The sequence below is a fragment of the Mesoplodon mirus genome, assembly GCF_964341445.2.
Source record: "Mesoplodon mirus genome assembly, chromosome: 6".
Classification (NCBI taxonomy): Eukaryota; Metazoa; Chordata; class Mammalia; order Artiodactyla; family Ziphiidae; genus Mesoplodon; species Mesoplodon mirus.
In genome coordinates this window covers 32,832,746-32,853,313 of record NC_138982.1, presented here as the reverse complement: position 1 = coordinate 32,853,313, position 20,568 = coordinate 32,832,746, and the positions used below count along the sequence as shown (strand labels likewise).

The 20,568-nt window shown below is 40.8% G+C and overlaps 1 protein-coding gene across 5 annotated transcripts in view; it reads right to left on the bottom strand.

The window, feature by feature from the left end:
• Positions 1–20,568, bottom strand: part of LOC309806836 (kalirin) — a 465,266-nt gene that overhangs the window by 118,576 nt on the left and 326,122 nt on the right. For all 5 annotated transcript variants that reach the window (XM_082625795.1, XM_082625796.1, XM_082625797.1 and 2 more), the window contains exon 11: positions 11,201–11,392. In XM_082625795.1, coding sequence (XP_082481921.1) covers positions 11,201–11,392 — 192 coding nt within the window. The remainder of the gene's footprint in view (positions 1–11,200; positions 11,393–20,568) is intronic.

Genomic DNA, 20,568 nt, shown 5'->3' with positions numbered 1-20,568 from the left:
AACTTCCCAGTAGTTTAGGGAAACTGTGGTCTTAGAGCAGGAAGCTCACTCATTTTTGAGCGACTGGGAAGAACAGGAAACTGGTGATGGACAAATATTATTTCATCTTTCATAAAGGACAGGTCTGCATACTTCCTCCAGGTAGCTAGATGCTGATTCCTAGAAATGTATCATGATTTTACAAATATGTAAGAAAGAATGTGACACTCAGTAAGAACCAAGTGAAGATTAATTAAGAAAATATGTGCTATGCTAAATTATTTTGTTCTTTTCAGGATTGCTTGGTTGGTTAGAAAGTTGAATGCTAAAGACGTAGCTTATCTTAATTTCAATGTAACTATGAGACATTTCTCCCATGATATTCAAGATGATGAAATGCAGTCAGGATGATATTACCGGTCAGACAACTTTAAAAGAGCTAAGTATAGCATTTTGAATGGAATAAGTACTGAAAATGATGAGGAGTTGAATTGAATTACTGAAAACTCATTTATTAATAGCTCTTCCTCATGCTGAAAATAGATCTCCAGTGGCTACAGCGCTTCTCTTCTGTTTTCATTGAGCATTTTCATGAATTGTAGAGGGAAAGATGAGTCTGATGTTTGCTTAGAAACAAGGAATCTTCACTTGACTAGCAGGAAAGATAAGCTCATGGCTCTACCAGGAGAAAAGCCAGTAGAGAGAAAAAATTCATAGAAGGAGCCAGAAGATGTGGATTGTGGCCTCTGTTCTTCCTATAACTTGTGGTGCCTTTGAGTAAATCACTATACCCTTTGCCCTCCAAGACTTCATGTGTAAAATAGGCTGGGGAGAGCATAAAATAAAATGGTTAGTTACCTTATGGTTCTAACATTCTGTAAGTCTCCCATGTTAAAAACATGGATAAATATTCACCTTAAGAATACTATTTCATCTTGTTGGTTCTCAGTATGATAAATCATGGTATGGCCTTTGGAACAAGGGATTAAAAAAGAGACAATAAAGAGAGACAAAAAATAGTCTTCAGATCTTGGACAAGTTATTCTTTGTTCTTTAGAGAGGAAAGGCCCTAAGTGTGGCAGAAGAGGTGGAGTTCACAAGATTAACGAGCCCTCGAGGTAGCAAATAATGGGGTATAAAGAATGTTCCTTTTGGACAGGCAAAAACCTCTCTGAGCCTCAGTTTCCTAATCTACAAAATGGGAAGAATAAGATTTGCCCTGCTCACTTCAAAGATTATGAGAAATAAATTATTTACTTATTATCAATGCTTTAAATAAACAAATAGCATTATCAATAAGCCTATAACATTGTGATGATAGCTATAAGGAATATGAATTATTATTATTCAGTGCTCCTGTCATTTAGTAGCTTGTGTCTGGTTGTAATTAATTCAGTTTATTTTCTTTACAAATAAGTTTTTGTTGTAAAACACAAAACAAGTTTTCTAGACCATTTAAGCTGGGATACATATTCCTACAGGGATGAATGTATATATTTTAAACCAGCATGAAATTAGGAAGTTCAGGATATTGGTCACTATAACTTAAAATTACTTCAGACTTTCTGGCTGTCATTTTGCCTAGAGCAAAACCATTTTCCAGATGTGCCGAAGTCCTTGGGTATGAGATAACGGAATCTCTGAAAAATTATTGTATAGAGAGGCAATACAGCATAGTAGTTAAGAGTTTCAGACCCCACACAACATTGTAAGTCAACTATACTTCAATTAAATAAATGAAAGAAAGAAAGAAAGAAAGAAAAAAGAGAAGAGAAGAAGGAAGAAAGAAAGAAGGAAATAATGAAAGGGTTTCAAACCCCAGTTCTACCACATATTTCCTATATAACCTTGAGTAAGTAACCTACCGTTTTTGCACCTCAGTTTCCCTTGTCAATAAAATGGGAACAGTAATGGTTCTTACACCCACAGAGTTGTAAAGATTATTAATAAGTTGATATATATATATATGTGTGTTATGTCTGTGTGCATATACATACAAATAAGTGAGATATATGTGTGTGTATGCAGATATATATACACACTCTACATTTATATAACATATATATACCAATACATATATACACATATGTATTTATTTGTACACACACACACACAGACATCCGCACACAGATGTATTATATCACTTAGAAACAGTGCCTGGCGTATAGTAAGTGCTATGCAAGTGCTAGATATTATTATATTTAAAAGATATTTTTCATGCAAGCCACCTCTAGTTCCCACTAGAAGACAGAGGGAAAGTTTGAAATACTCCTTCATTTTGAAATTGGCAAAAGATCAATACTGGATTTGGTCTTTCAATATGCTAGGATGAGCTGGGCCCCTCTTTTCTGTTTTTGCAGCTTTGTTGTGGGATATCTAAAGAAAGCCTAGAGATTGAAAAGTCTACATATTTCTTTAAAAAAAAACAAGAAAAGAAAAGACTATGTGAAGAGAGAGAGAGATTAAAATTGTGGACAGGAAGCAGGGCACTTAAGAAAAATAAACTCAATGTGTCAACGGAGGACAGGCACTGAGATGGAAGACTGCTCAGGATGAGGCTGGCACTCCCGTTACAGGAATAAGAGACAGAGGCTTACAGATATCTTGAGGATTTTATTTTATTTCGGATAATTTTATTCTCAGTACCATCCTTAAGCTATTTTAATGGCTTCACAGCTTGGAGTTCCTTTTTCCCCCCTCTTTAACAAAAACTTGAACACCTCTGGTGTAGGTCTAGGGAAGAAAGTCAGCATCGTTCCCTTCTGAGGAAATCCACCATGACTCATGACACTCCCTCCGCCTGGTGGTCATGCAGCTAAATTGTAGGGACAGTCAAAGACCAAACTTGCCAAAGATGAGGTGTCAGTGTTACAAACAAAAAGACTAGACAAAGATTGGGTACGTCCGATAATACACTGACCTCAGGAGTCAATATCATTTAAAAACTGTGTCCTCCCCACCAAAATTCTCTGATTCATGAATTGATTTCTCAGATTTCTGGCCATGTAGTGTACTATATTATAAAGAAACTCTTATCTAAGGTAGATTAAAACCTACTGCTACGGAAAATCAGCTAAGAGATAAACAATCAAGTACAACATTAGATGCCACTCATCCCAGTGGTCAGCAGCCTGATTAGGAAAGGAAGGGGCCAGTCTACCTTCAAGAGGATAAAATGTCAAAATTGCTAGGGAATTTGACTCAGAGAAAGGGAAGGGGATTACAGCACCAGAGACAAAGGGCTAGTGATATCTTTCTCTATTTTTCCTTCTGTAAAAACAAAACAAAACAACCCAGAGAGAAAAGAGTTGTTGAATGGAATTGATATTTACTGGAGATAATTCTTGATTCTTCCCTTGTCTGGCTAGTGCTATACTCATGGGAAAACTACTTTACTTCAATTACTTCATACTTAAAGTGCATGTGCATTAGTGTGTGTGTGTGTGTAGGTGTGTGTTTGTGATTTCTCTCACTTATCTCTAAAATCCCTTCCAACTCTAACATGCTATGGTTTCTCTTCAGAAACTGAGGTAAAGAAGAGGGTAGTAATAGAAATGATTCTCTAAACTGAAAAATGCAATCATGGCTTTCACACCAAGACACCAAAAGTTAGCAACAGTTCAAGGATAACTGCACCACCAAGTTACTATTTACCACCTGGAAAGCTTGAGTAGGGAGCCACAGGGGATCCCGAGAAACATGCACACAGTCACCCCCTGGTGTCAACAAGCTTAAATTGCATGCTCATAATTTTGTTGTAAGCACCTCTGGAGCATAAAGTGAACGAACATAAACGTCAGTGTCACTAAACTATGAGTAAGGATCCATATTCTATTCCCTGGGCTGTAAATTTTCTACTGTCTAAATTTCCTGTAGGTTTCCTTCTGTGTATGTGTCTATCTGACTTATCCTTGAAGAGCATACCTAGACTGCTTCGAAAGGAATACAAATCAGAGAGCTGCCGGACTCCAGCTCCAGCGAGTCCAGGGATACCCGAGGGATGGATAGCATCGGCGAAGGAAATAATTCTATTACACTTCTTAAAGTATCAGCATTGCATGTTTCTCTTTCTCATGTCTTTATTCTTCTATTGTTTACAATCACAGGTTTATATATTGTAGTTGATTACATTACCAGGTACGTGGCCATGCAATCTTAGCACAATCAAACCTCAAAATATTCTATAAAGATTAAAAAATATATATCCCCTAGTTTCTAGATGTCCTATTAAAATATTTCCCCAAGTTCCCATTAATTACAGGTTATTTCTTAGTAACCAAGCCAAGCAGTTATATGATTATTTTAATTGTAAAAGTTGGAGCTACTTGTTCCTATTTCTCTTCTTGCATGGGCAACCTTTTACAATGATTCCATGAAAATATTTACAATATACCCTGCATGCCCTTTCTTGTTGTTTCCTCCAACTGAGACAGTGTTTTCTCCCTACCCTAGCAACTAATTCTGCTCTAGGCATTTGCTTTTCTATAATTAATCTTCCTTTATAATAGAACCATAAATTTCCTATGTCATCAGGAACTCCGGCCCATGGCCATAACTCCATACTAGAGGGTGTTTTTCATAAAAACATCCCCTTAGTTCCAGGCTCTTAATTCTTTACCCATTTCCCCAGGGCTTTAGTGGGTACTTCCCATTCTGTGGTAGTTTCAGGAGGGGGAGTCCTAGAGGAATTTTTCTTTCACGTGGAGCAACATCCCCCCAAAATTGCCCCTGTATGTAAATTTATTATCATAAAACATAACAACGGAGCTGTAGTCCACCTTCCTGGCATGGCGCTGCCTTGCAGTTTCGCCTTCCGTTGCTCATGACTTTGTCACGGTGCAATGGCTCCAGGATGGCTTCCGACAGAAAGCCACGTCTATTATTACTTTACTCATTATCAGGAGCCAATGAGATTGAGTCAGAATGATCTCACACTTCAAGCTATCACAAGGGATTGCCAGAACAAGGTGAAATCATGGAGTGAGTGAGGCAGCTTGGGAGCAGCCGCCACATTTCTTCCTACTGCCTTCCATTTCCTTTCTCTCTCCTAGGATAATCCTCTTAACCCTCTGCTTATCTAGAGTCTAACATATTAGCACTGCACCTTTGCCATCAACCCCCCTGCTCCCCAGAAAGAACCTCCTGTTTCACCCATTTCCAGACCCTCTCTTCTTTTTTATTTTTTCTACTGAATAGGAAAACGTAATATTTACTTCCCCACCTGTTTTATGAGACAAGCATAACTTTGATCCCCAAATCTGACATGGACATTATAAAAAGGGAAAATTATAGATGGAGCCAACATAATAGGATTGTCAGACCCTCTCTTCTCGATCAAACACACCTGTACAAGGACCATTCTTTCAGGGTTCTGCTCTCTGCTTGGCAATAACTATTTGTTCCATGCTGATATATACACTCAGATGGCTTTATGTGCCCTTTCTCTCAGAGAACACATGTAATTGTGGCCAAAAATACCTACATCCAAAAGAATGAGCCTAATTTGAGAATTTCTAGAACTTTGGCAGGGGGAGAGTTAAGGCAGCCTTTCAATGCCCTACCTAAGGTGAGCTCTAAGACTGAAACCAGTGAGTTCAGGAAGGGCCAGCGCATGGACCCCATTCTGCTTGCATAGTGGGGAGCCTGAGAAAAGGGCAACTGAAAAGGGCAGGAAGGGAGGGAAAAGGAAGGGAGAAACTAGGAGGTTTCTAGAAATAATGAGGCTTAGGGACGACTGGTTAAGGAAAGAGGTAATTTTACTCCACCACCTTCTCCTGCTGATTGGCTGTACCATTTGCACAGCTCTGGTAGCCATTGTGCTGATACAACTGATTGACCCCCAGAGATGCAGAAAGGAGCACCAATTCCACAGGATGAATTGCCCCTCCCTCATTCTGAAGAAATCATTTTTCTTTGGCATTGACTACAAGCTTTTATTTCTTAAATAAACACCACATCAGTTTAGCAACTGAAATAGAGGATGAAGCTGTTTTGTTCTTGAGGCCATTATGTCTTTTGCTGATTTAGTTTTGGTTCTACAGTGGGTGAGTAGAGAAACATGTATATATGTGAGTGTCTGTGGCATTTGTGGTATGTGTGTGTGTACCTATTTGAGAAGGAAACAGCATGAAAGAATGATTTCACAGGGTTATAAACAAATGGAAATGGGCATTTAATTAAACTACCTAATAAAGAGCTGAGGTTGATTATCTTGGCCACATTCCTTAGTTAATTTGACTCTCATATTATGATTGCAAAACTATCTAAAAATGGATATTTTGAAAACCCAGCAACTGCAGCATTTCCATGGAAACACAGCAAGGAGAGAGAATTCTGTCTGGACAATCTCTGCAGAGCAGATGACACTTGCTACAAATGCCTTTTCCCTGGACAAAGAAAATGAGGACTTGGGTAAATGCTTCTCCTTATATCCTCTCCTAGCTCTCCAGACCAGCAAACAGTCAGCTGGCCTCTTGCCCCCAGGCAAAAAGAAGATATTTGAAAGTTCAGCACAATTTGTATTAATAGCTGAGGTTCTGGATACTTAAGAAGGTTCCAAGCACATGTTTGTCTCTTCTCTTTATTATGTAGCTTTTCTCTCTAAGTAAGGATGGGAAGTTTTGTTTTTATAAAATAACATTTATCGAGATTGTTCCTGATTTTCAATTGAAAATATCATTGAAGAAAACTTATAAAACAAATAAAATATGCAAAGGAAAATGAAATCACCCACAACATTCTTAGCTTCTTTGTATACCGCTTTCTAGTCTTTATTCTATGTGTGTGATCAAAATTGAGGCCATGATGGATATACAGTTTTTTATGTTACACCACAAGCCCTCTCTCATGCCATTAATGATCTTTGACAGTGTGATTTATAATAACTGTATAATATTTCACTCTATAGATTTACTATGATTTGTTTAATGAGTCACTTAACATGAAATATTTAGATGGCTTCTAATTTATTCAAGGTTATTAATAACGCTGTAATGAAGTGGTTAGAAGGCTTTAACCCTCCAGACTCCTTTAGTCACCAAGAATTCACAAAGCAGGCAAATAGAATCAAGCAGACTCTTCAATCTGCAGAAGAAATGAGCTTGGAGGATATCTTCTTCATATTTTCCTTCGGTTTCCTCTCTGATCCTAATTAGAGTACATCTTTAGCAAAACTGAGCAGAAGATTATCCTTCCATTCACTCTATTTACTGTAAGAAAGAAAAACATCCATAGCAACTCAAAATTCCCTCACAGACTTGCAGACTAGTAAACTTGGCTACTAATCTTGCCTTGAGTAAAATGCCAGAAGTTTGCCTATAGAGTCAAGAGGAAGGAGTCAAGAGTTAACAGACCCGGATCAGACAGGACCCACACTTAGCAAGGTTTGAGAGGTGGTGTGTCCTGAGAGGTAATAAACAGAATAGGGAAAGAGCAAACTACAGGACTTCCTTCTCCATTAGCCCATCCAAGGATGCTGACTTCTGCCCCAATAGTCCATTTCTGCCTGCCATACAGGCTCTAGAGGAAAGGCCCCACAGGCAATTCAGATTCCCCACCTGCTCTTCTTTGTTTTCACTGTCTATAGGGTTCAAGTCAAAGAACTGGAATAGATGAACCATGTGATTGAATGGGCTTCCCCCCGCCTTATTTTATTTTATTTTATTTTATTTTTTTAGCAGAAACGACTAGCTTCTCATTGTCAAGTAAACCTATTCAATATTTATTCAGCATCACTATGTATCTGACACAGCAGTAGAAATATACAGTAAGATCTGTATCTACACATCTAAACCCACATGTGTATGCTCCATCTGAGCACCTCCAATTTAACGAGGAAGCTCCAATCACCTCAGTGAGATCCCAGCATCTTGATGAGGTATGCACACAGTGCTCCTGTCCTGCCTGGGGGTGGGGGGGGGAGTTGGAAGCCCCAGGGAAGAATTTGAAGGAAAAATGATGCCTGAGTTGAGTCCTCAAGTTCCTTATTAACCCTGCATTAGAGATGCTCTAAGAATAAACTTGGGGGGGAGTTTTCTCCTAGGAAAAAAATGGGTATTAGTATTGTACTATTCAATTTTGTAATAGCCATCATCATAATTATCACAAAGGAATAGAGAGTAAGTAATTTTCCCAAAGGCACACAGCATGCTCAGTGAAGATCTAGATCTGGAAATCTGACCTCCCTGGCATCTAAGATCTTGCTGTACTTAACAGGTGTGTGTATAACACATATGCCTAAGTGTGTACATACATACACATGTCTTATTCTCTACTCTGCCTAAAAGGCACCTCAGACAGACTAGTTTGGGGATGGGAAAGTAGCTGAGAGAAAGCATGCAGATATAAAGTCCTGTGGGATGGCCCCTGTGAGCATCCCCTCCACAATAGCCACTCAAAATGATGTTTTTCTTTCCATCCTGAAAAAAAAAGTCAGAAACTGTATGATCTGAGAGTTGCAGACCTCTTGAATAGAAAAAGCCTCACAATCACACATCCCCTTGCACCCAGGCAGGACTGCTCCTAATTTCTCTCATATTTTGAGGTCCCGAAGAAAAGAGACTATGCTACTTCTGACAGCCTCCTGTCTGAATGAATTCCCTGGTGGAGAAAAGTCCTCCAAGTCTCTGTTTCCTGGCCTTCATATGAAAGGCAAATGAGAAAAAGCACGGGCTTTGGAGTCAGATTTGAGATCAGTCCCTACATTTACGACATCCTCACTACAAGATCCTGGGTAAATTATTAATTTCTCTGATCTTTAAAATTAGAATAAAAAATGACAATTCTCATGGCTATCAACTAGAGAGATAAATAGTCAAGCGCACTGTAGGGGCCCATCCATTTTAGTTCCCTCTCCCTTTCTTCACCTGCTCCCAGTATCATGCTGCTCCCTTTGGTACTATTTGATATGAATGTGGTTGTATACACTGAGCCACGGTGGGAAAACAAGTCTCAGGTTTAAATAGGACCCCAGGCTTAGCAAGGTTTGAAAGCTCTCTGGGAAAACAATGGTTACTAACTGCATCCCCAACTATTCCTGTGTGCCACACCCCCAGCCCTGGGAACACTTTGCTTTTCTCAGCTAAGAGCTACCCTCCCCACCAAGCCCCTGCTTTGGGGTTTGAAAAGGTAATGAGGAAAAAGATGAGCAAGGAGAAGAAAGAAGAGCAGAGGACAGGAGGAGATACAAGAGGGAAAAAGGAGGACAGAATGTGTGGTAGCAGGTAAGAGCATGAGCGCAGAGTTTTAGGGAGATGGGTCAAGGCTCTGCTGCACTGGCAGCTCTGTAACCTTAGACAAGTTCTTTTCTGGGCCTTAGTTTCCCCATTTGAAAATATGTTCAATAAAGTCTGTATCATGAGATTCTCATGAGGATTACACGAGATGATGTATGTGTCTAACAACTAGTAGGTACTCAATTAGAAAAAACTACTACCGAATATACATTGAGTGCTTACAATAAACCAAATCTTTAGGCTAGGTAAAACACCTGTATCACCTCAGGCTTAATTTATTATTATTATTAATTATTATTATCAGTATCAAATAAAGAAGAAGGGGAGGAGAAGAAAAAGAAAGGAATCTTGAATTCACACTGGAACCATAAGGGGCCTTAGGGCCATTGAGTCCGACTGCATAATTTTATAGATGAGGCAACCCAAGGCCAGAGACACAGTGATTTCCACAAGCTCACAGGGTTCTATAGCAGCAGGATCTGGACTGGATCCCAGCCTCCTAGTTTCATGTACAGAAGGTGGGAGATGCCGCTAGAAAGGGTTCCTGGGAGCCTCAGTCACCTTTTCAGGAGTGGCACTTCCATGGAAACTAACCTCATCCATCACCTCTCTTGGCAGCCAGTACCCTCACAGCCCTCACAAGGAACATGACTCCTGTTCATTCATGCTCCATTCTCTCACCCACAGGCTCATAATTAAAAGAGAATACACATGCCTTTGGTTTCTGAGACCATTATTAAGAACTGGGTGAGTCACAAGCAAGCAGACAGACAGGCAGGAAAACCTGGATTAAAGCTAATCCCCTTGCTTTACAGACACTCATCAGAGAGTGGTCGTAGGTCCCACAGAGAGGAAGCAGAGCCAGCTTCACGGGGCTCCCCAGCCCTTCATCTGCCTGGGGAATCGCAGTTTAGAAAACATTATCTTCTCATGTTTGTCTCTGATAGGCACTGCAATGATTTGCATTCATTCCCACAAAGTGTCAGAAAAGCCTGTGAAGGAGTAACAACCAGGCTTCTTAATGCATTTCAAATATCAAAAATCAACTTAATTAACTAGGGTGCAATCCAACTTTAATTAATACTCCATTAAAATGAATTCCTGGGGGGAACACAAGCATGCACACACATAATGAGCTCATCTGCCAAGGGTGTTATTACAGAAGAGGCCAAACGTGCCTCCTCACTGGCCACTTACTCAATCTCAGAGTGCCCCGTGTTAATCAGAACCAAAGAACAACCGCACGTTTGCAACCCTCCTCCTCTCTATGGGCCCTTCTGCCCTGCCAACAATGCAACATGATCCATCCTCCCCTCTCCTGTCTCCACTTTGTGAATGATTCGGGGACCGGATTTAAGCCCAGCTGGCTTCCTCCTGCATGGAAGTCACCCCAGTCCCCCCTTCCTTCACTGGCTGTCACTCCACGATGAGAAAGGTGAGGACCATTTCACTTTGATAGCACCCCGTGGCAGACCTCATTAAGAAGATTTAATCCTCTGTTTAAAAAAATAATAAAATAAAAACATAGAACAGATTTGCAAACTCTGTGTGTTCCTTGCTGGTAGCAAAGATGATCAAAGTTCTGCAGGACTCTAATTTTTGACAGGAAACAGCAACCAAGAAAAATTGGGTGTGGGGTGGGAAGGGAGTCTCTGATCCTCTAATATTGCCACTTACGGCGACGATTTCTATACCAGGGATCCCCAAATTCCTCCAGCTGCAGACTAAATGCTCTAACAGACTCCCCAAACCACCTGCCTTCCCAAGCCCCCTCCTCACTAGAGATGCGGAGGAAATTTTGCCCCATGTTGGTAGAGACCTCAATACAGGTTATAAGGGGCAAATTATTAATATCATCAACCTTAGGAGGCTAGTAATCCCCAGACCACCCAGGACCCCAGGCAGACCTCAGGGGCTAGGAAACTTCCCTGACCTTTGCCGGAACAAAGCAGCCCAGCCAGCACCCCTCCTCTGCTCGCTGCCCTTACCTCTTTGGTGTGAGTGTGGAAGGAGACAGACATGTCCAGCAGAAGCTTCCGCTGCTCCACCCTACGCACGAAGTCTTGGATGCGCACCTCCAGATGCCGAGCTGCCTTGTAGATCTCCTCCGGGTCACATTCCCCTGTCTGAGCCAGCTGCTCTGCCGCTTCTAGGAGCTTGTCCGCATTGGTATAAGTATTCTGCCGGCAACGACAGTGAGGGAAAGTCAACTTACAGTCACAAACCGAGCTTCGCGCCTTCGCCCAGCACCCACCCCGGGCTGCCCAGAGCTGGAGCGCAGGGCGTGGGCGCCGAGCCCAGAGCTCCTTGATTTGGCACGGGGGAGCTCAGCGCCCAGCTCACCCACCGCCTCTCGGCAAGCCAGCAGCCTGCCTAGCAGCTTGGAACAAGTGGGCACTAGCTAGGTGCCTTCTGCGTCCCTGGGATTTCTCCCAGGTGGGCCGTGCCTGGAGAGAAGTGAGGAGACGCGCTAGAATCCCCATTCCTTGGCCGCGCGCCCTGACCCCCTACCCTTACGGAGATCCATCACTGCCCTCACATCTCAGGCTGTAACTGCCAGAGTTGGAAATACCTCATCCACAAAGATCGGCTGGGTTTCTATATGAGAACGCCAGGGAAATAATAACTGGGAGACTTGCTCGACTTTCCCCCCAAGTCCCTTGTAACTACTGGTGTTTATCTTTTGGAATGGAGCTATCTCTTTGGAGGGGAAAGGGTCAGCAACTCAGGGAACCGACAGAAGGAAGCAGCCACAGCCAGAGTGAGGAGATGCAGGCTATTCCCTGTGCGCCCAGCGAAGGCTTAAAGCTTGCAGGAAGGTTGGGGATGAGTCTGGTGATTTTGTTTATCTTAAGCTACCACAGGCACACACACATTCACACATGCACACACTCACTCTCACACACACTCTCCCCCCAACCCCTGTCTGTATTCTCCAGAGCAGTTTAAAAGGCAACCAACTTGTAATTATTGTCCATCAGGATGGAGTCACTGCCTCTGCAATACCTATATTCCAGTTATTACATATATGCCATGGATACAACTTTCCTCACTAGGCTTCCCTTAAAAAAGATCTCCAGACAGACCCTGGATTAGAGTTGGTGACTCAGGTGTACATTATATTTCTTAATATCCCTATAGCGGCACAATGACCTACAGAATGGTGAACAAGTGGTTACTGGTGACGGTGTGAATCCGGTGGCAGAAACAGTCAGGATCGAATGCAGAGTGAGTGGAGAACTAGAATGGATTTTGGAGCAATGACTGTATGGTACTTTACTTTGCCCATATCTGAAGTGGCCTCCGCTCCCCATAGAGTTCTTTAGACTCACCTGAAGACCTGGGTGTTAAAGGTTGAATTGTGCCCCCTCTAAATTCACATGGTGAAGTCCTAACCCCCAGTACCTCAAAATGGGACCCTTATTTGTAATCAGTTATTGCAGATGTAATTAGTTAAGATCAAGTCATAGTGAAGTAGGGTGGACCCCTAATTCAATATAACTACTGTCTTTCAAAAAAGAATGCCACGTGAAGAGACAGACACACACTCAGGGAGAACACTGTGTGAAGCTGAAGGCGGGGATCAGGGGATGTGTCTACAAGCCAAGGAATACCAAAGAGTGCCAGCAAACCGCTGGAAGGTAAGAGAGGCATGGAACAGATTCTCCCTCATATCCCTCAGAAAAAAACAACCCTGCTGACACCTTGTTCTTGGACTTCTAGCCTCCAGAACTGTGAGGCGATACATTTCTGTTGTTTAAGTCACTCAGTGTGTGGTACTTTGTTACGGCAGCCCTAGCACACTAATACACCAGGTGGAAGACCCCAAAGACTGTTGACCCAGCTTCTTGATGGAACTGCAGAAGATGAGCAGGCTTGCAGCGAACACTTGTCATGGCCTCAAGGGATGCCAAGAGAGGCCCTAGTGGATCTGTAAGGAATGCCATCTGACAAGCAACTGCCCAAGGTAAACACTGTCCCCAGAGCAGGTGAGATGGGGCTGGGGCTGGGAGTGGGGATGAAAAGGAAGAAAAATCCTTCGGCCTCACTTGAAATGCTGGGAGAGATGGGAAATGATAGGCGGGAGGGGACCTCTGGGGCTGTGGGCCAGGTTAAGGAAGCCTCTTAGCGGGTTGCCTGCAATTTCTAGTAAATATACCCAGAGCTGACGGGAGAGAGTTTTTTCAAGGATCTTTCAAATCTTTCACTTCAAACTTTAGGGAATCTCAAGAAATCCCCAAAAAACCCCTGAGGTTGTGACTTTGTAGTTTCTAGCCAATAAATAAAAATTTATGCCAAGCCAAAGCAAGCTTGTTTACAAGTTAAGTTTGGGACCAATAAGAGGTAAATAAAAAGCAAAAGTGAAGTTTCCGCTGCATGTAAGGTGGACAACTTGTCCTGGTTTGCCCAGGACTTTTCTGGTTTTAGCACTGAAAGTCCCGTGTCCTGGAAAGCCTGTCAGTCCTGGGAAAATCGGGATGGCTGGTCAACCTAACACATACCCAACACTGTAGGTGTCTCAGGAGTACAGATACATATACGATGTATATTGCCTCAAAGGAGAATAAAATCACCCTTGAGAGAAATAATGTGACAACACATTAAACGGGGCAAGCAGTACAATAATTAGGGATTAACGTTTCTTGGCATGATATAGGTGCTAAGAAGAAAATGAGTGAAAACCAAATAATAGTAGCCAATAATGACTGAATACTTCTCACATGCCAAGGACCATATGTATTAACTTGCTTAATCTTCACAATAACCCTAGGAAGTCGATATAGCCATCAGCCCCATTTTACAGATAAAGAAACTGAGGCAAAAAGTATTTCTGGCTAAGGTCACATTTCTCAAAAGTGACAGAAATAAGATTAAAATCTTGTTGTCTGCCTTCTGAGCCCAAGCTCCAAACCAAACTACCCTATCAGATGAAAAGGGGCCTCGCACACCCTATCAGATGAAAAGGGGCCCTGCACGCCATCCTAAGGTGTTTTGGTCCAAGGTAGTGGGAAAGCACTGAACAGCTGTAGGTAGAAGAGAAGTACGACTGGGGTACAGTATCTAGAGACACTACCCTGTCTCTCTACAGATGAAGGCAGAAGCCTGAGGATGGGCAGGATTTAGCAGAGAAGGAAGGGTTTCTCATGGACAGGACTGTCTCTCTTTGTGCTCTGTTTATCTCATACCACAGCTGCTCTCATGCTCGTGGTAATGATGTGTTTCCCTGGGTATCTCCCCAGTTACTGGTCTGTGTACCCCTTAAAGGTAGGTTCCACGTCTCACTCATCTCTGGTTCTTCATGCCAGATACCATGGCTGGTACACAATAGGCACTTACTAAATGTCTGTTGAACGAACAAGATTCAGAGATGGGAATGCTCATGTCATGTCTGGATAAGTTGAGGCAACCTGACTAAAATTGGAGAGTGGCAGGAAATCACATTGGATAAGGCAGGGGAGAGCACGATAATAGATTTTATAGAGAGAGAGGGACAAGAGAGACGGGGGGGAGGGCAACAGAGTCAGCACTAAAAGCTGGGGTCCCTGCTCTACCCGCTACCCAGCCCTCCTCCCCATCACGACCAGAAAGAGCCTCTTAAATTCAGATCCAGTCACACCTCTCCTTCATGTAAAACTGTTCAGGGGTTTCCCACTGACTTTGGGGTAAAACAACTCAGGGTGCCGTGCAAGGCCCTTCTTCACCTGACACTTGTTTTTTCCCTTCAGCTTCAACTCACATCACTCCCCAACAAATAGCCTGTGAAACAAATTGCTTACACTTCCGGAAACTCACAGCACTGAATCTTCCCCTGTGCTTCTGCCTGGAGTGTCCTTCCCCTACTTTTTTTACACGACCAACTCTTACTCACCCTTTAAGACCCAGCCCAGCCCAGGTGTCACTTCTTTCAGGAAGTGTACCCTGAGATCCACTTCTCTCCCAAGGTTGGCTTAGATGAACTCCTCTGGGCTCCAGAGTGACCTGTGCCAACTCCCTCCTTGGTACCTGCCATATTCTAATGCAAATGTTTGCCTTTCTCATCCACTTAGGGGCAGGTAAAGTCTTTCACATCTTTCCCTTAGTGCCTGGCACCAAATAAGTGCTCTGTAAAATTTTAGTGAAGGAATGAATAATTAAAGAATACATTAATCCCACCAATCCTAATATTCAATCCTTGGCCCTCATCAACTACTTGGTATAAGACCTCACATGCTAGAATTCATGTTCAATGTTCAATCCCATTTGGTTTATCCTACCTCCTGGCACAGTCTTGAAACAAGAATGTGCTTACAGAATACCAACTAAAGTATTAACAGAGCAATACACTGATGCTTGTCATTGACACAAATTGGGGCAAGGATCACCATAGGCTTCCGCTCACCTTCTAACCAAATTAACAACAGTTTCTGCCCCAGGGCCAGAGTCCAACCTCACTATGAGTGCAGTTCCTAGGTATTCTTTGGTTCTCCAGCCTCCTATCCCCTGTCTTGGGTTTGGCCCCTTGCTGACGTTTCCTAACTGATGTTGAGAAAATGGGTTATGAGTGCGGGGATATCAATCCCTCAGCCCCTGGGGCTTTCAAGCAGGGCCCGTGGTAGCCAGAGACCTGAGTCAGAGATTTGGGCCATACAGATGGCTGCACTTCCTGTTCTTCCCCACCCCCACCCCCATGCCTGTGTCCATCAGGTAAAAGCCCTTATGTCGAAAGGCATAAAATCTCATCTTCACTTTATTGTGCTTTGCAGATACTGCTTTTTTTTTTTTTTTTTTTAACAACTTGAAGGTTTGTGTCAACCCTGCGTTGAACAAGTCTATCAGCACTGCTTTTCCAACAGCATTTGCTCACCTCATGTCTCTGTGTCACATTTTGGTAATTCTCGCAATATTTTAAATTCTTTCATTATCATTATCTTTGTTGATCTTTGATCAGTGATCTTTGATGTTACTACTATGACTTGCTGAAGGCTCAGATTATGGTTAGCATTTTTTAGCAATAAAGGATTTTTAAATTAAGGCATATACATTGTTTTTTTAGACATAATGCTCTGGGCACACTTAACAGACTACAGTATAGTGTAAACAAAACTTTTATATGCACTGGGAAACAAAAAATTCATGTGGCTCGCTTTATTGCCGTATTTACTTTATTGCAGCAGTCTGGAACTAAACCCGCAATATCTCTGAAGTATGCCTGTACCTTCCATTCCCCCTTCTGCAGCCTGCGCTCATTACTTTTTTGAAACAGAGCATTCTAGGATAACTAAAAACATGGGCATCCCAGCAATACAGATGTGGTTTCAGACTTCTTAGGCTGAAGCAGAGGGACAGGAGGTCGGCTTTTTCAGGCAAGGTGTGGGACAGGCAGTCAGTAAAAACATTTCTGGTGTTAAGAGTTGGCCTCCTTGATAATATGAAGTTAGCCATCTTGGCCCTATGCTCTGGGGATGAGGAAGGATGAGGCCAAAAGTTACTCTTATAATTCAAAAGAGGCAATATGGACTGAAGAACGTAACTATCAGAGGGCCAGGATAGAACTCCCCTCCTGATGATTTTCTTTCCAGGTTGCATTGTTGGGACCAATGAGCAGTGAGAGGAAAGCAGCAAAAGGACACAAACACTAAAAAAATAAAAGAGAGAGACAGACAGACAGACATAGAAGCACAGGCATTAGGGAGGCATATACTTATCTCTGGATCTTGACATCAGAGAATGCCAGGCAGATCAAGGTAATGCCATTTGAGTAGTACTTTACAGTTGACAAATAAATCTCTCTCGCACTCCTTCCTTACCCAATCTGGGGCAGATCTACAGAGGATGCATCTGTGTGTGAGGAGACTACCCAAGGCTGGAGAAAGAACCACTTGAAAGGATTGGATGTAACAGCATGCAGTACTCTCACTGGGTGATGGATAGTACCTGTTTCTACCAGTTAGACTGGAAAACGCTGTGATTCACAGGATATTGGGTAGAGTATTCAGATGAGTCTTGCCTCAGCTAAGGTAAATAATTAGCTCTAGACTGAGTACTTCTCTGGTCTTGCCTAACACATTTAAAAAAATTTTTTATTGGGGTATAATTGATTTACAATGTTGTGTTAGTTTCAGGTGTAAAGTGAAGTGAATCCATTATACATATACACATATCCACTCTTTTTTAGCTTCTTTTCCCATAGAGGCCAATATAGAGTATTGAGTAGAGTTCCCTGTGCTATATAGTAGGTCCTTATTAGTTATCTATTCTATATATAGTAGTGTGTATGTGTCAGTCCCAATCTTCCAATTTATCCCTCCTCCCCCTTACCCCTCAGTAACCATAAGTTTATTTTTTACATCTGTAACTCTATTTCTATTTTATAAATAAGTTCATGTGTAGCCTTTTTTTAGATTCCACATATAAGTGATATCATGATATTTGTCTTTCTCTGTCTGACTTACTACACTTGGTATGAGAATCTCTAGGTCCATCCATGTTGCTGCAAATGGCATTATTTTGTTCTTTTTTATGGCTGAGTAATATTCCATTGTATATATGTACCACATCTTCTTTATCCATTCCTCTGTTGATGGACATTTAGATTGTTTCCATGTCCTGGCTATTGTAAATAGTGCTGCAATGAATATTGGGGTCCCTGTATCTTTTCGAATTATGGTTTTCTCCAGATATATGCCCAGGAGTGGGATTGCTGGATCATATGGTAGCTCTATTTTCAATTTTTTAAGGAACATCCATACTGTCCTCCATAGTGGCTGTACCAGTTTGCATTCCCTAACACATTTTAAAAGAAAGACCTGAAAGGATCAAACTTTTTTCAAGTAACTTAACTGTGTCCCAGAACAAAGTTTAAGAATATTTATAAGAATACAGAAATATCCAGCAACCAACAAGTAAAATTCATAATGTCTGGTATTTAGTAAAAAATTACCAGGCATACAAAGAAGCAGGAAAACATAACTTACGAGGCGAACAAAAATCAATCAAAACTGACCCAGAACTGGCATAGATGTTAAAATTAATAGAAAGAGACTTAGAAATGATTATTTTAACTATTTCATATGCTCAAAAAGTTAGGCAGAGAAACAGAAGACATTAAAAAAAAAAGACTTTACACTTTTAGAGATAAAAAACATACTGGATGGTATTAACAGGAGGTTAGATGTTGCAGAAGAAAAGTTTACTGAACTTGAGAACATAGCAATAGAAACTACTGAAAATGCTGAGAACTGAATCACTATGTTGTACACCTGAAACTACCACAATATTGTAAATCAATCATACTTCAAATAAATAAACAAACACGTAAATAAAACGCTCAGAAAAAAAAGAATTAAAAAAAAACTAAAGCATCAGTGAACTGTGGGACAACTTTTGGAAGACTAATATTCATGTAATTGAAATCCCTAAAGGAGGGGGAGGGAAGTGGAAAAGATATTTGAAGAAATAATGACCAAAAGTTTCCAAACTTAATGAAAACTATAAATCCACAGATCCAAGAAACTCAACAAACCCTTAACACAAGAAACACAAGGAAAACTACATGAAGGCACATAAAAATCAAATCAAATCAAGTGGAAAAAGAAAATGAATTCTTAAAAGTGACCAAGGGAAAAAAGATACATTGTACACAAAGGAACAAAGATAAGGACCACAACAGACTTCTCATCAGAAATAATGCAATCAAGAAAACAGTGGAACAACATCTTTAAAGTGAAAAACAAACAAAAAACCCCACCAACCGAACAAAAAACCTGTCAAACTAGAATTCTATGCCCAGCACAAATATTTTTCAAAAACAAAGGTGAAATAAAGGCACTTTAAGGCATACAGAAGCTGAAAGAATTCTTCACTAGTAGACTTGCATGACAAGACATGTTAAAAGAAGTCCTTCAGAAAGTAGGAAAATGGTAACAGTCGGAAATATAGATCCACACGCAGGAATGAAGAACACTGGAAGTGCTCTCATATGGGTGACTATATAAGATTTTTTTCTTACTATTTAAACTCTTTAAAAGATAATTGAATGGTTAAACAAAAATAGTAACAATGTAGTGTGGAGTTTATAGCACATACCCAGGTAAAACATATGACAATGGCACAAAGGCCAGGAAGGGAGAAACAGAAACCCAGTTGACCCTTGAACAACACGGGGGTTAATTTGTCCTCCATATCTGAGGTTCCCCTGCATCCAAGGATTCAACCAACCATGGATTGTGTAGTACTGTAGTATTTACTATTGAAAAATATCTATGTATAAGTGGACCTGAGCAGTACAAACCTGCACTGGGTAAACTGTATACAACTGTAAGGTTCTTGTACTATATGTAAAGTGGATAATATTACTTGAAGTAAACTATGATATATTAAAGACAAATACTATAAACCCTGAAGCAACCATTAAAGTAACTAAATAGTGACAGCTATTTAGCCAGCAAAGGAGATAAAATAGAATCATAAAAAATACTCAGTTAATCCAAAAGAGCAAATGTAACAAAGAATAGATGAAACAAATAGAAATAAATAAGATGACATTAAATACATCAATAATCACATTAAATAAATTGTCTAAATACCACAATCAAAAGGCAGAGATTTTCAGACTGGATAAAAAGGCAAGTCCCAAGTTATACACTGTCTATAAGGAATGCACTTCAAATGTAAAGACACAACTAGGTTAAAAGCAAAAGGGTAGAAAAAAAATATAGTATGATAACACTAATCAAAATAAAGCTTGGGTGGCTACATTAATATCAGACATAGTAGATTTCAGAGCAAATAATATTACTAGGGAAAAAGAAGGTGACTTCATAATTATAAAAGGGTCAGTTCATCAGAAGGATACATTAATCCTAGACATTTATATACCTAATAACAAAGCTTCGAAATATGTGAAGCAAAAACTGATAAACTTGCAAGGAGAAAGAGACAAATCCACAATTACAGACATTTAATGCCCCCTCTCAATAATTAATAGAAAAGTAGGCAAGAAATTAGTAAGGATATAGGAGATTTGAACAGTCTCAACCAACTTGATCTAATTGACATTTATAGAACACTCCACCCAACAACAGCAGAATGCACACTCTTTACAAGTGCTCACAGAATATTTATCAAGATTAATCATATTCTGGGCCATAAAACAAGTCTAACACATTTAAAAGGATAGGAGTCATAAAAGTATTTTCTCTGATCATAAAGTAATTAAATTATAAGTCAATAATAGAAATATCTCTGGAAACTCCAAAGAGTGGGAAACTAAATAACACACTTCTAAATAATCCAAGGGTCAAAGAAGGCAGTATCCACTTACCAAGTATGTACAGTATGCTAGGCATTGTGTTAGGCTCTTTATATACATTACCTC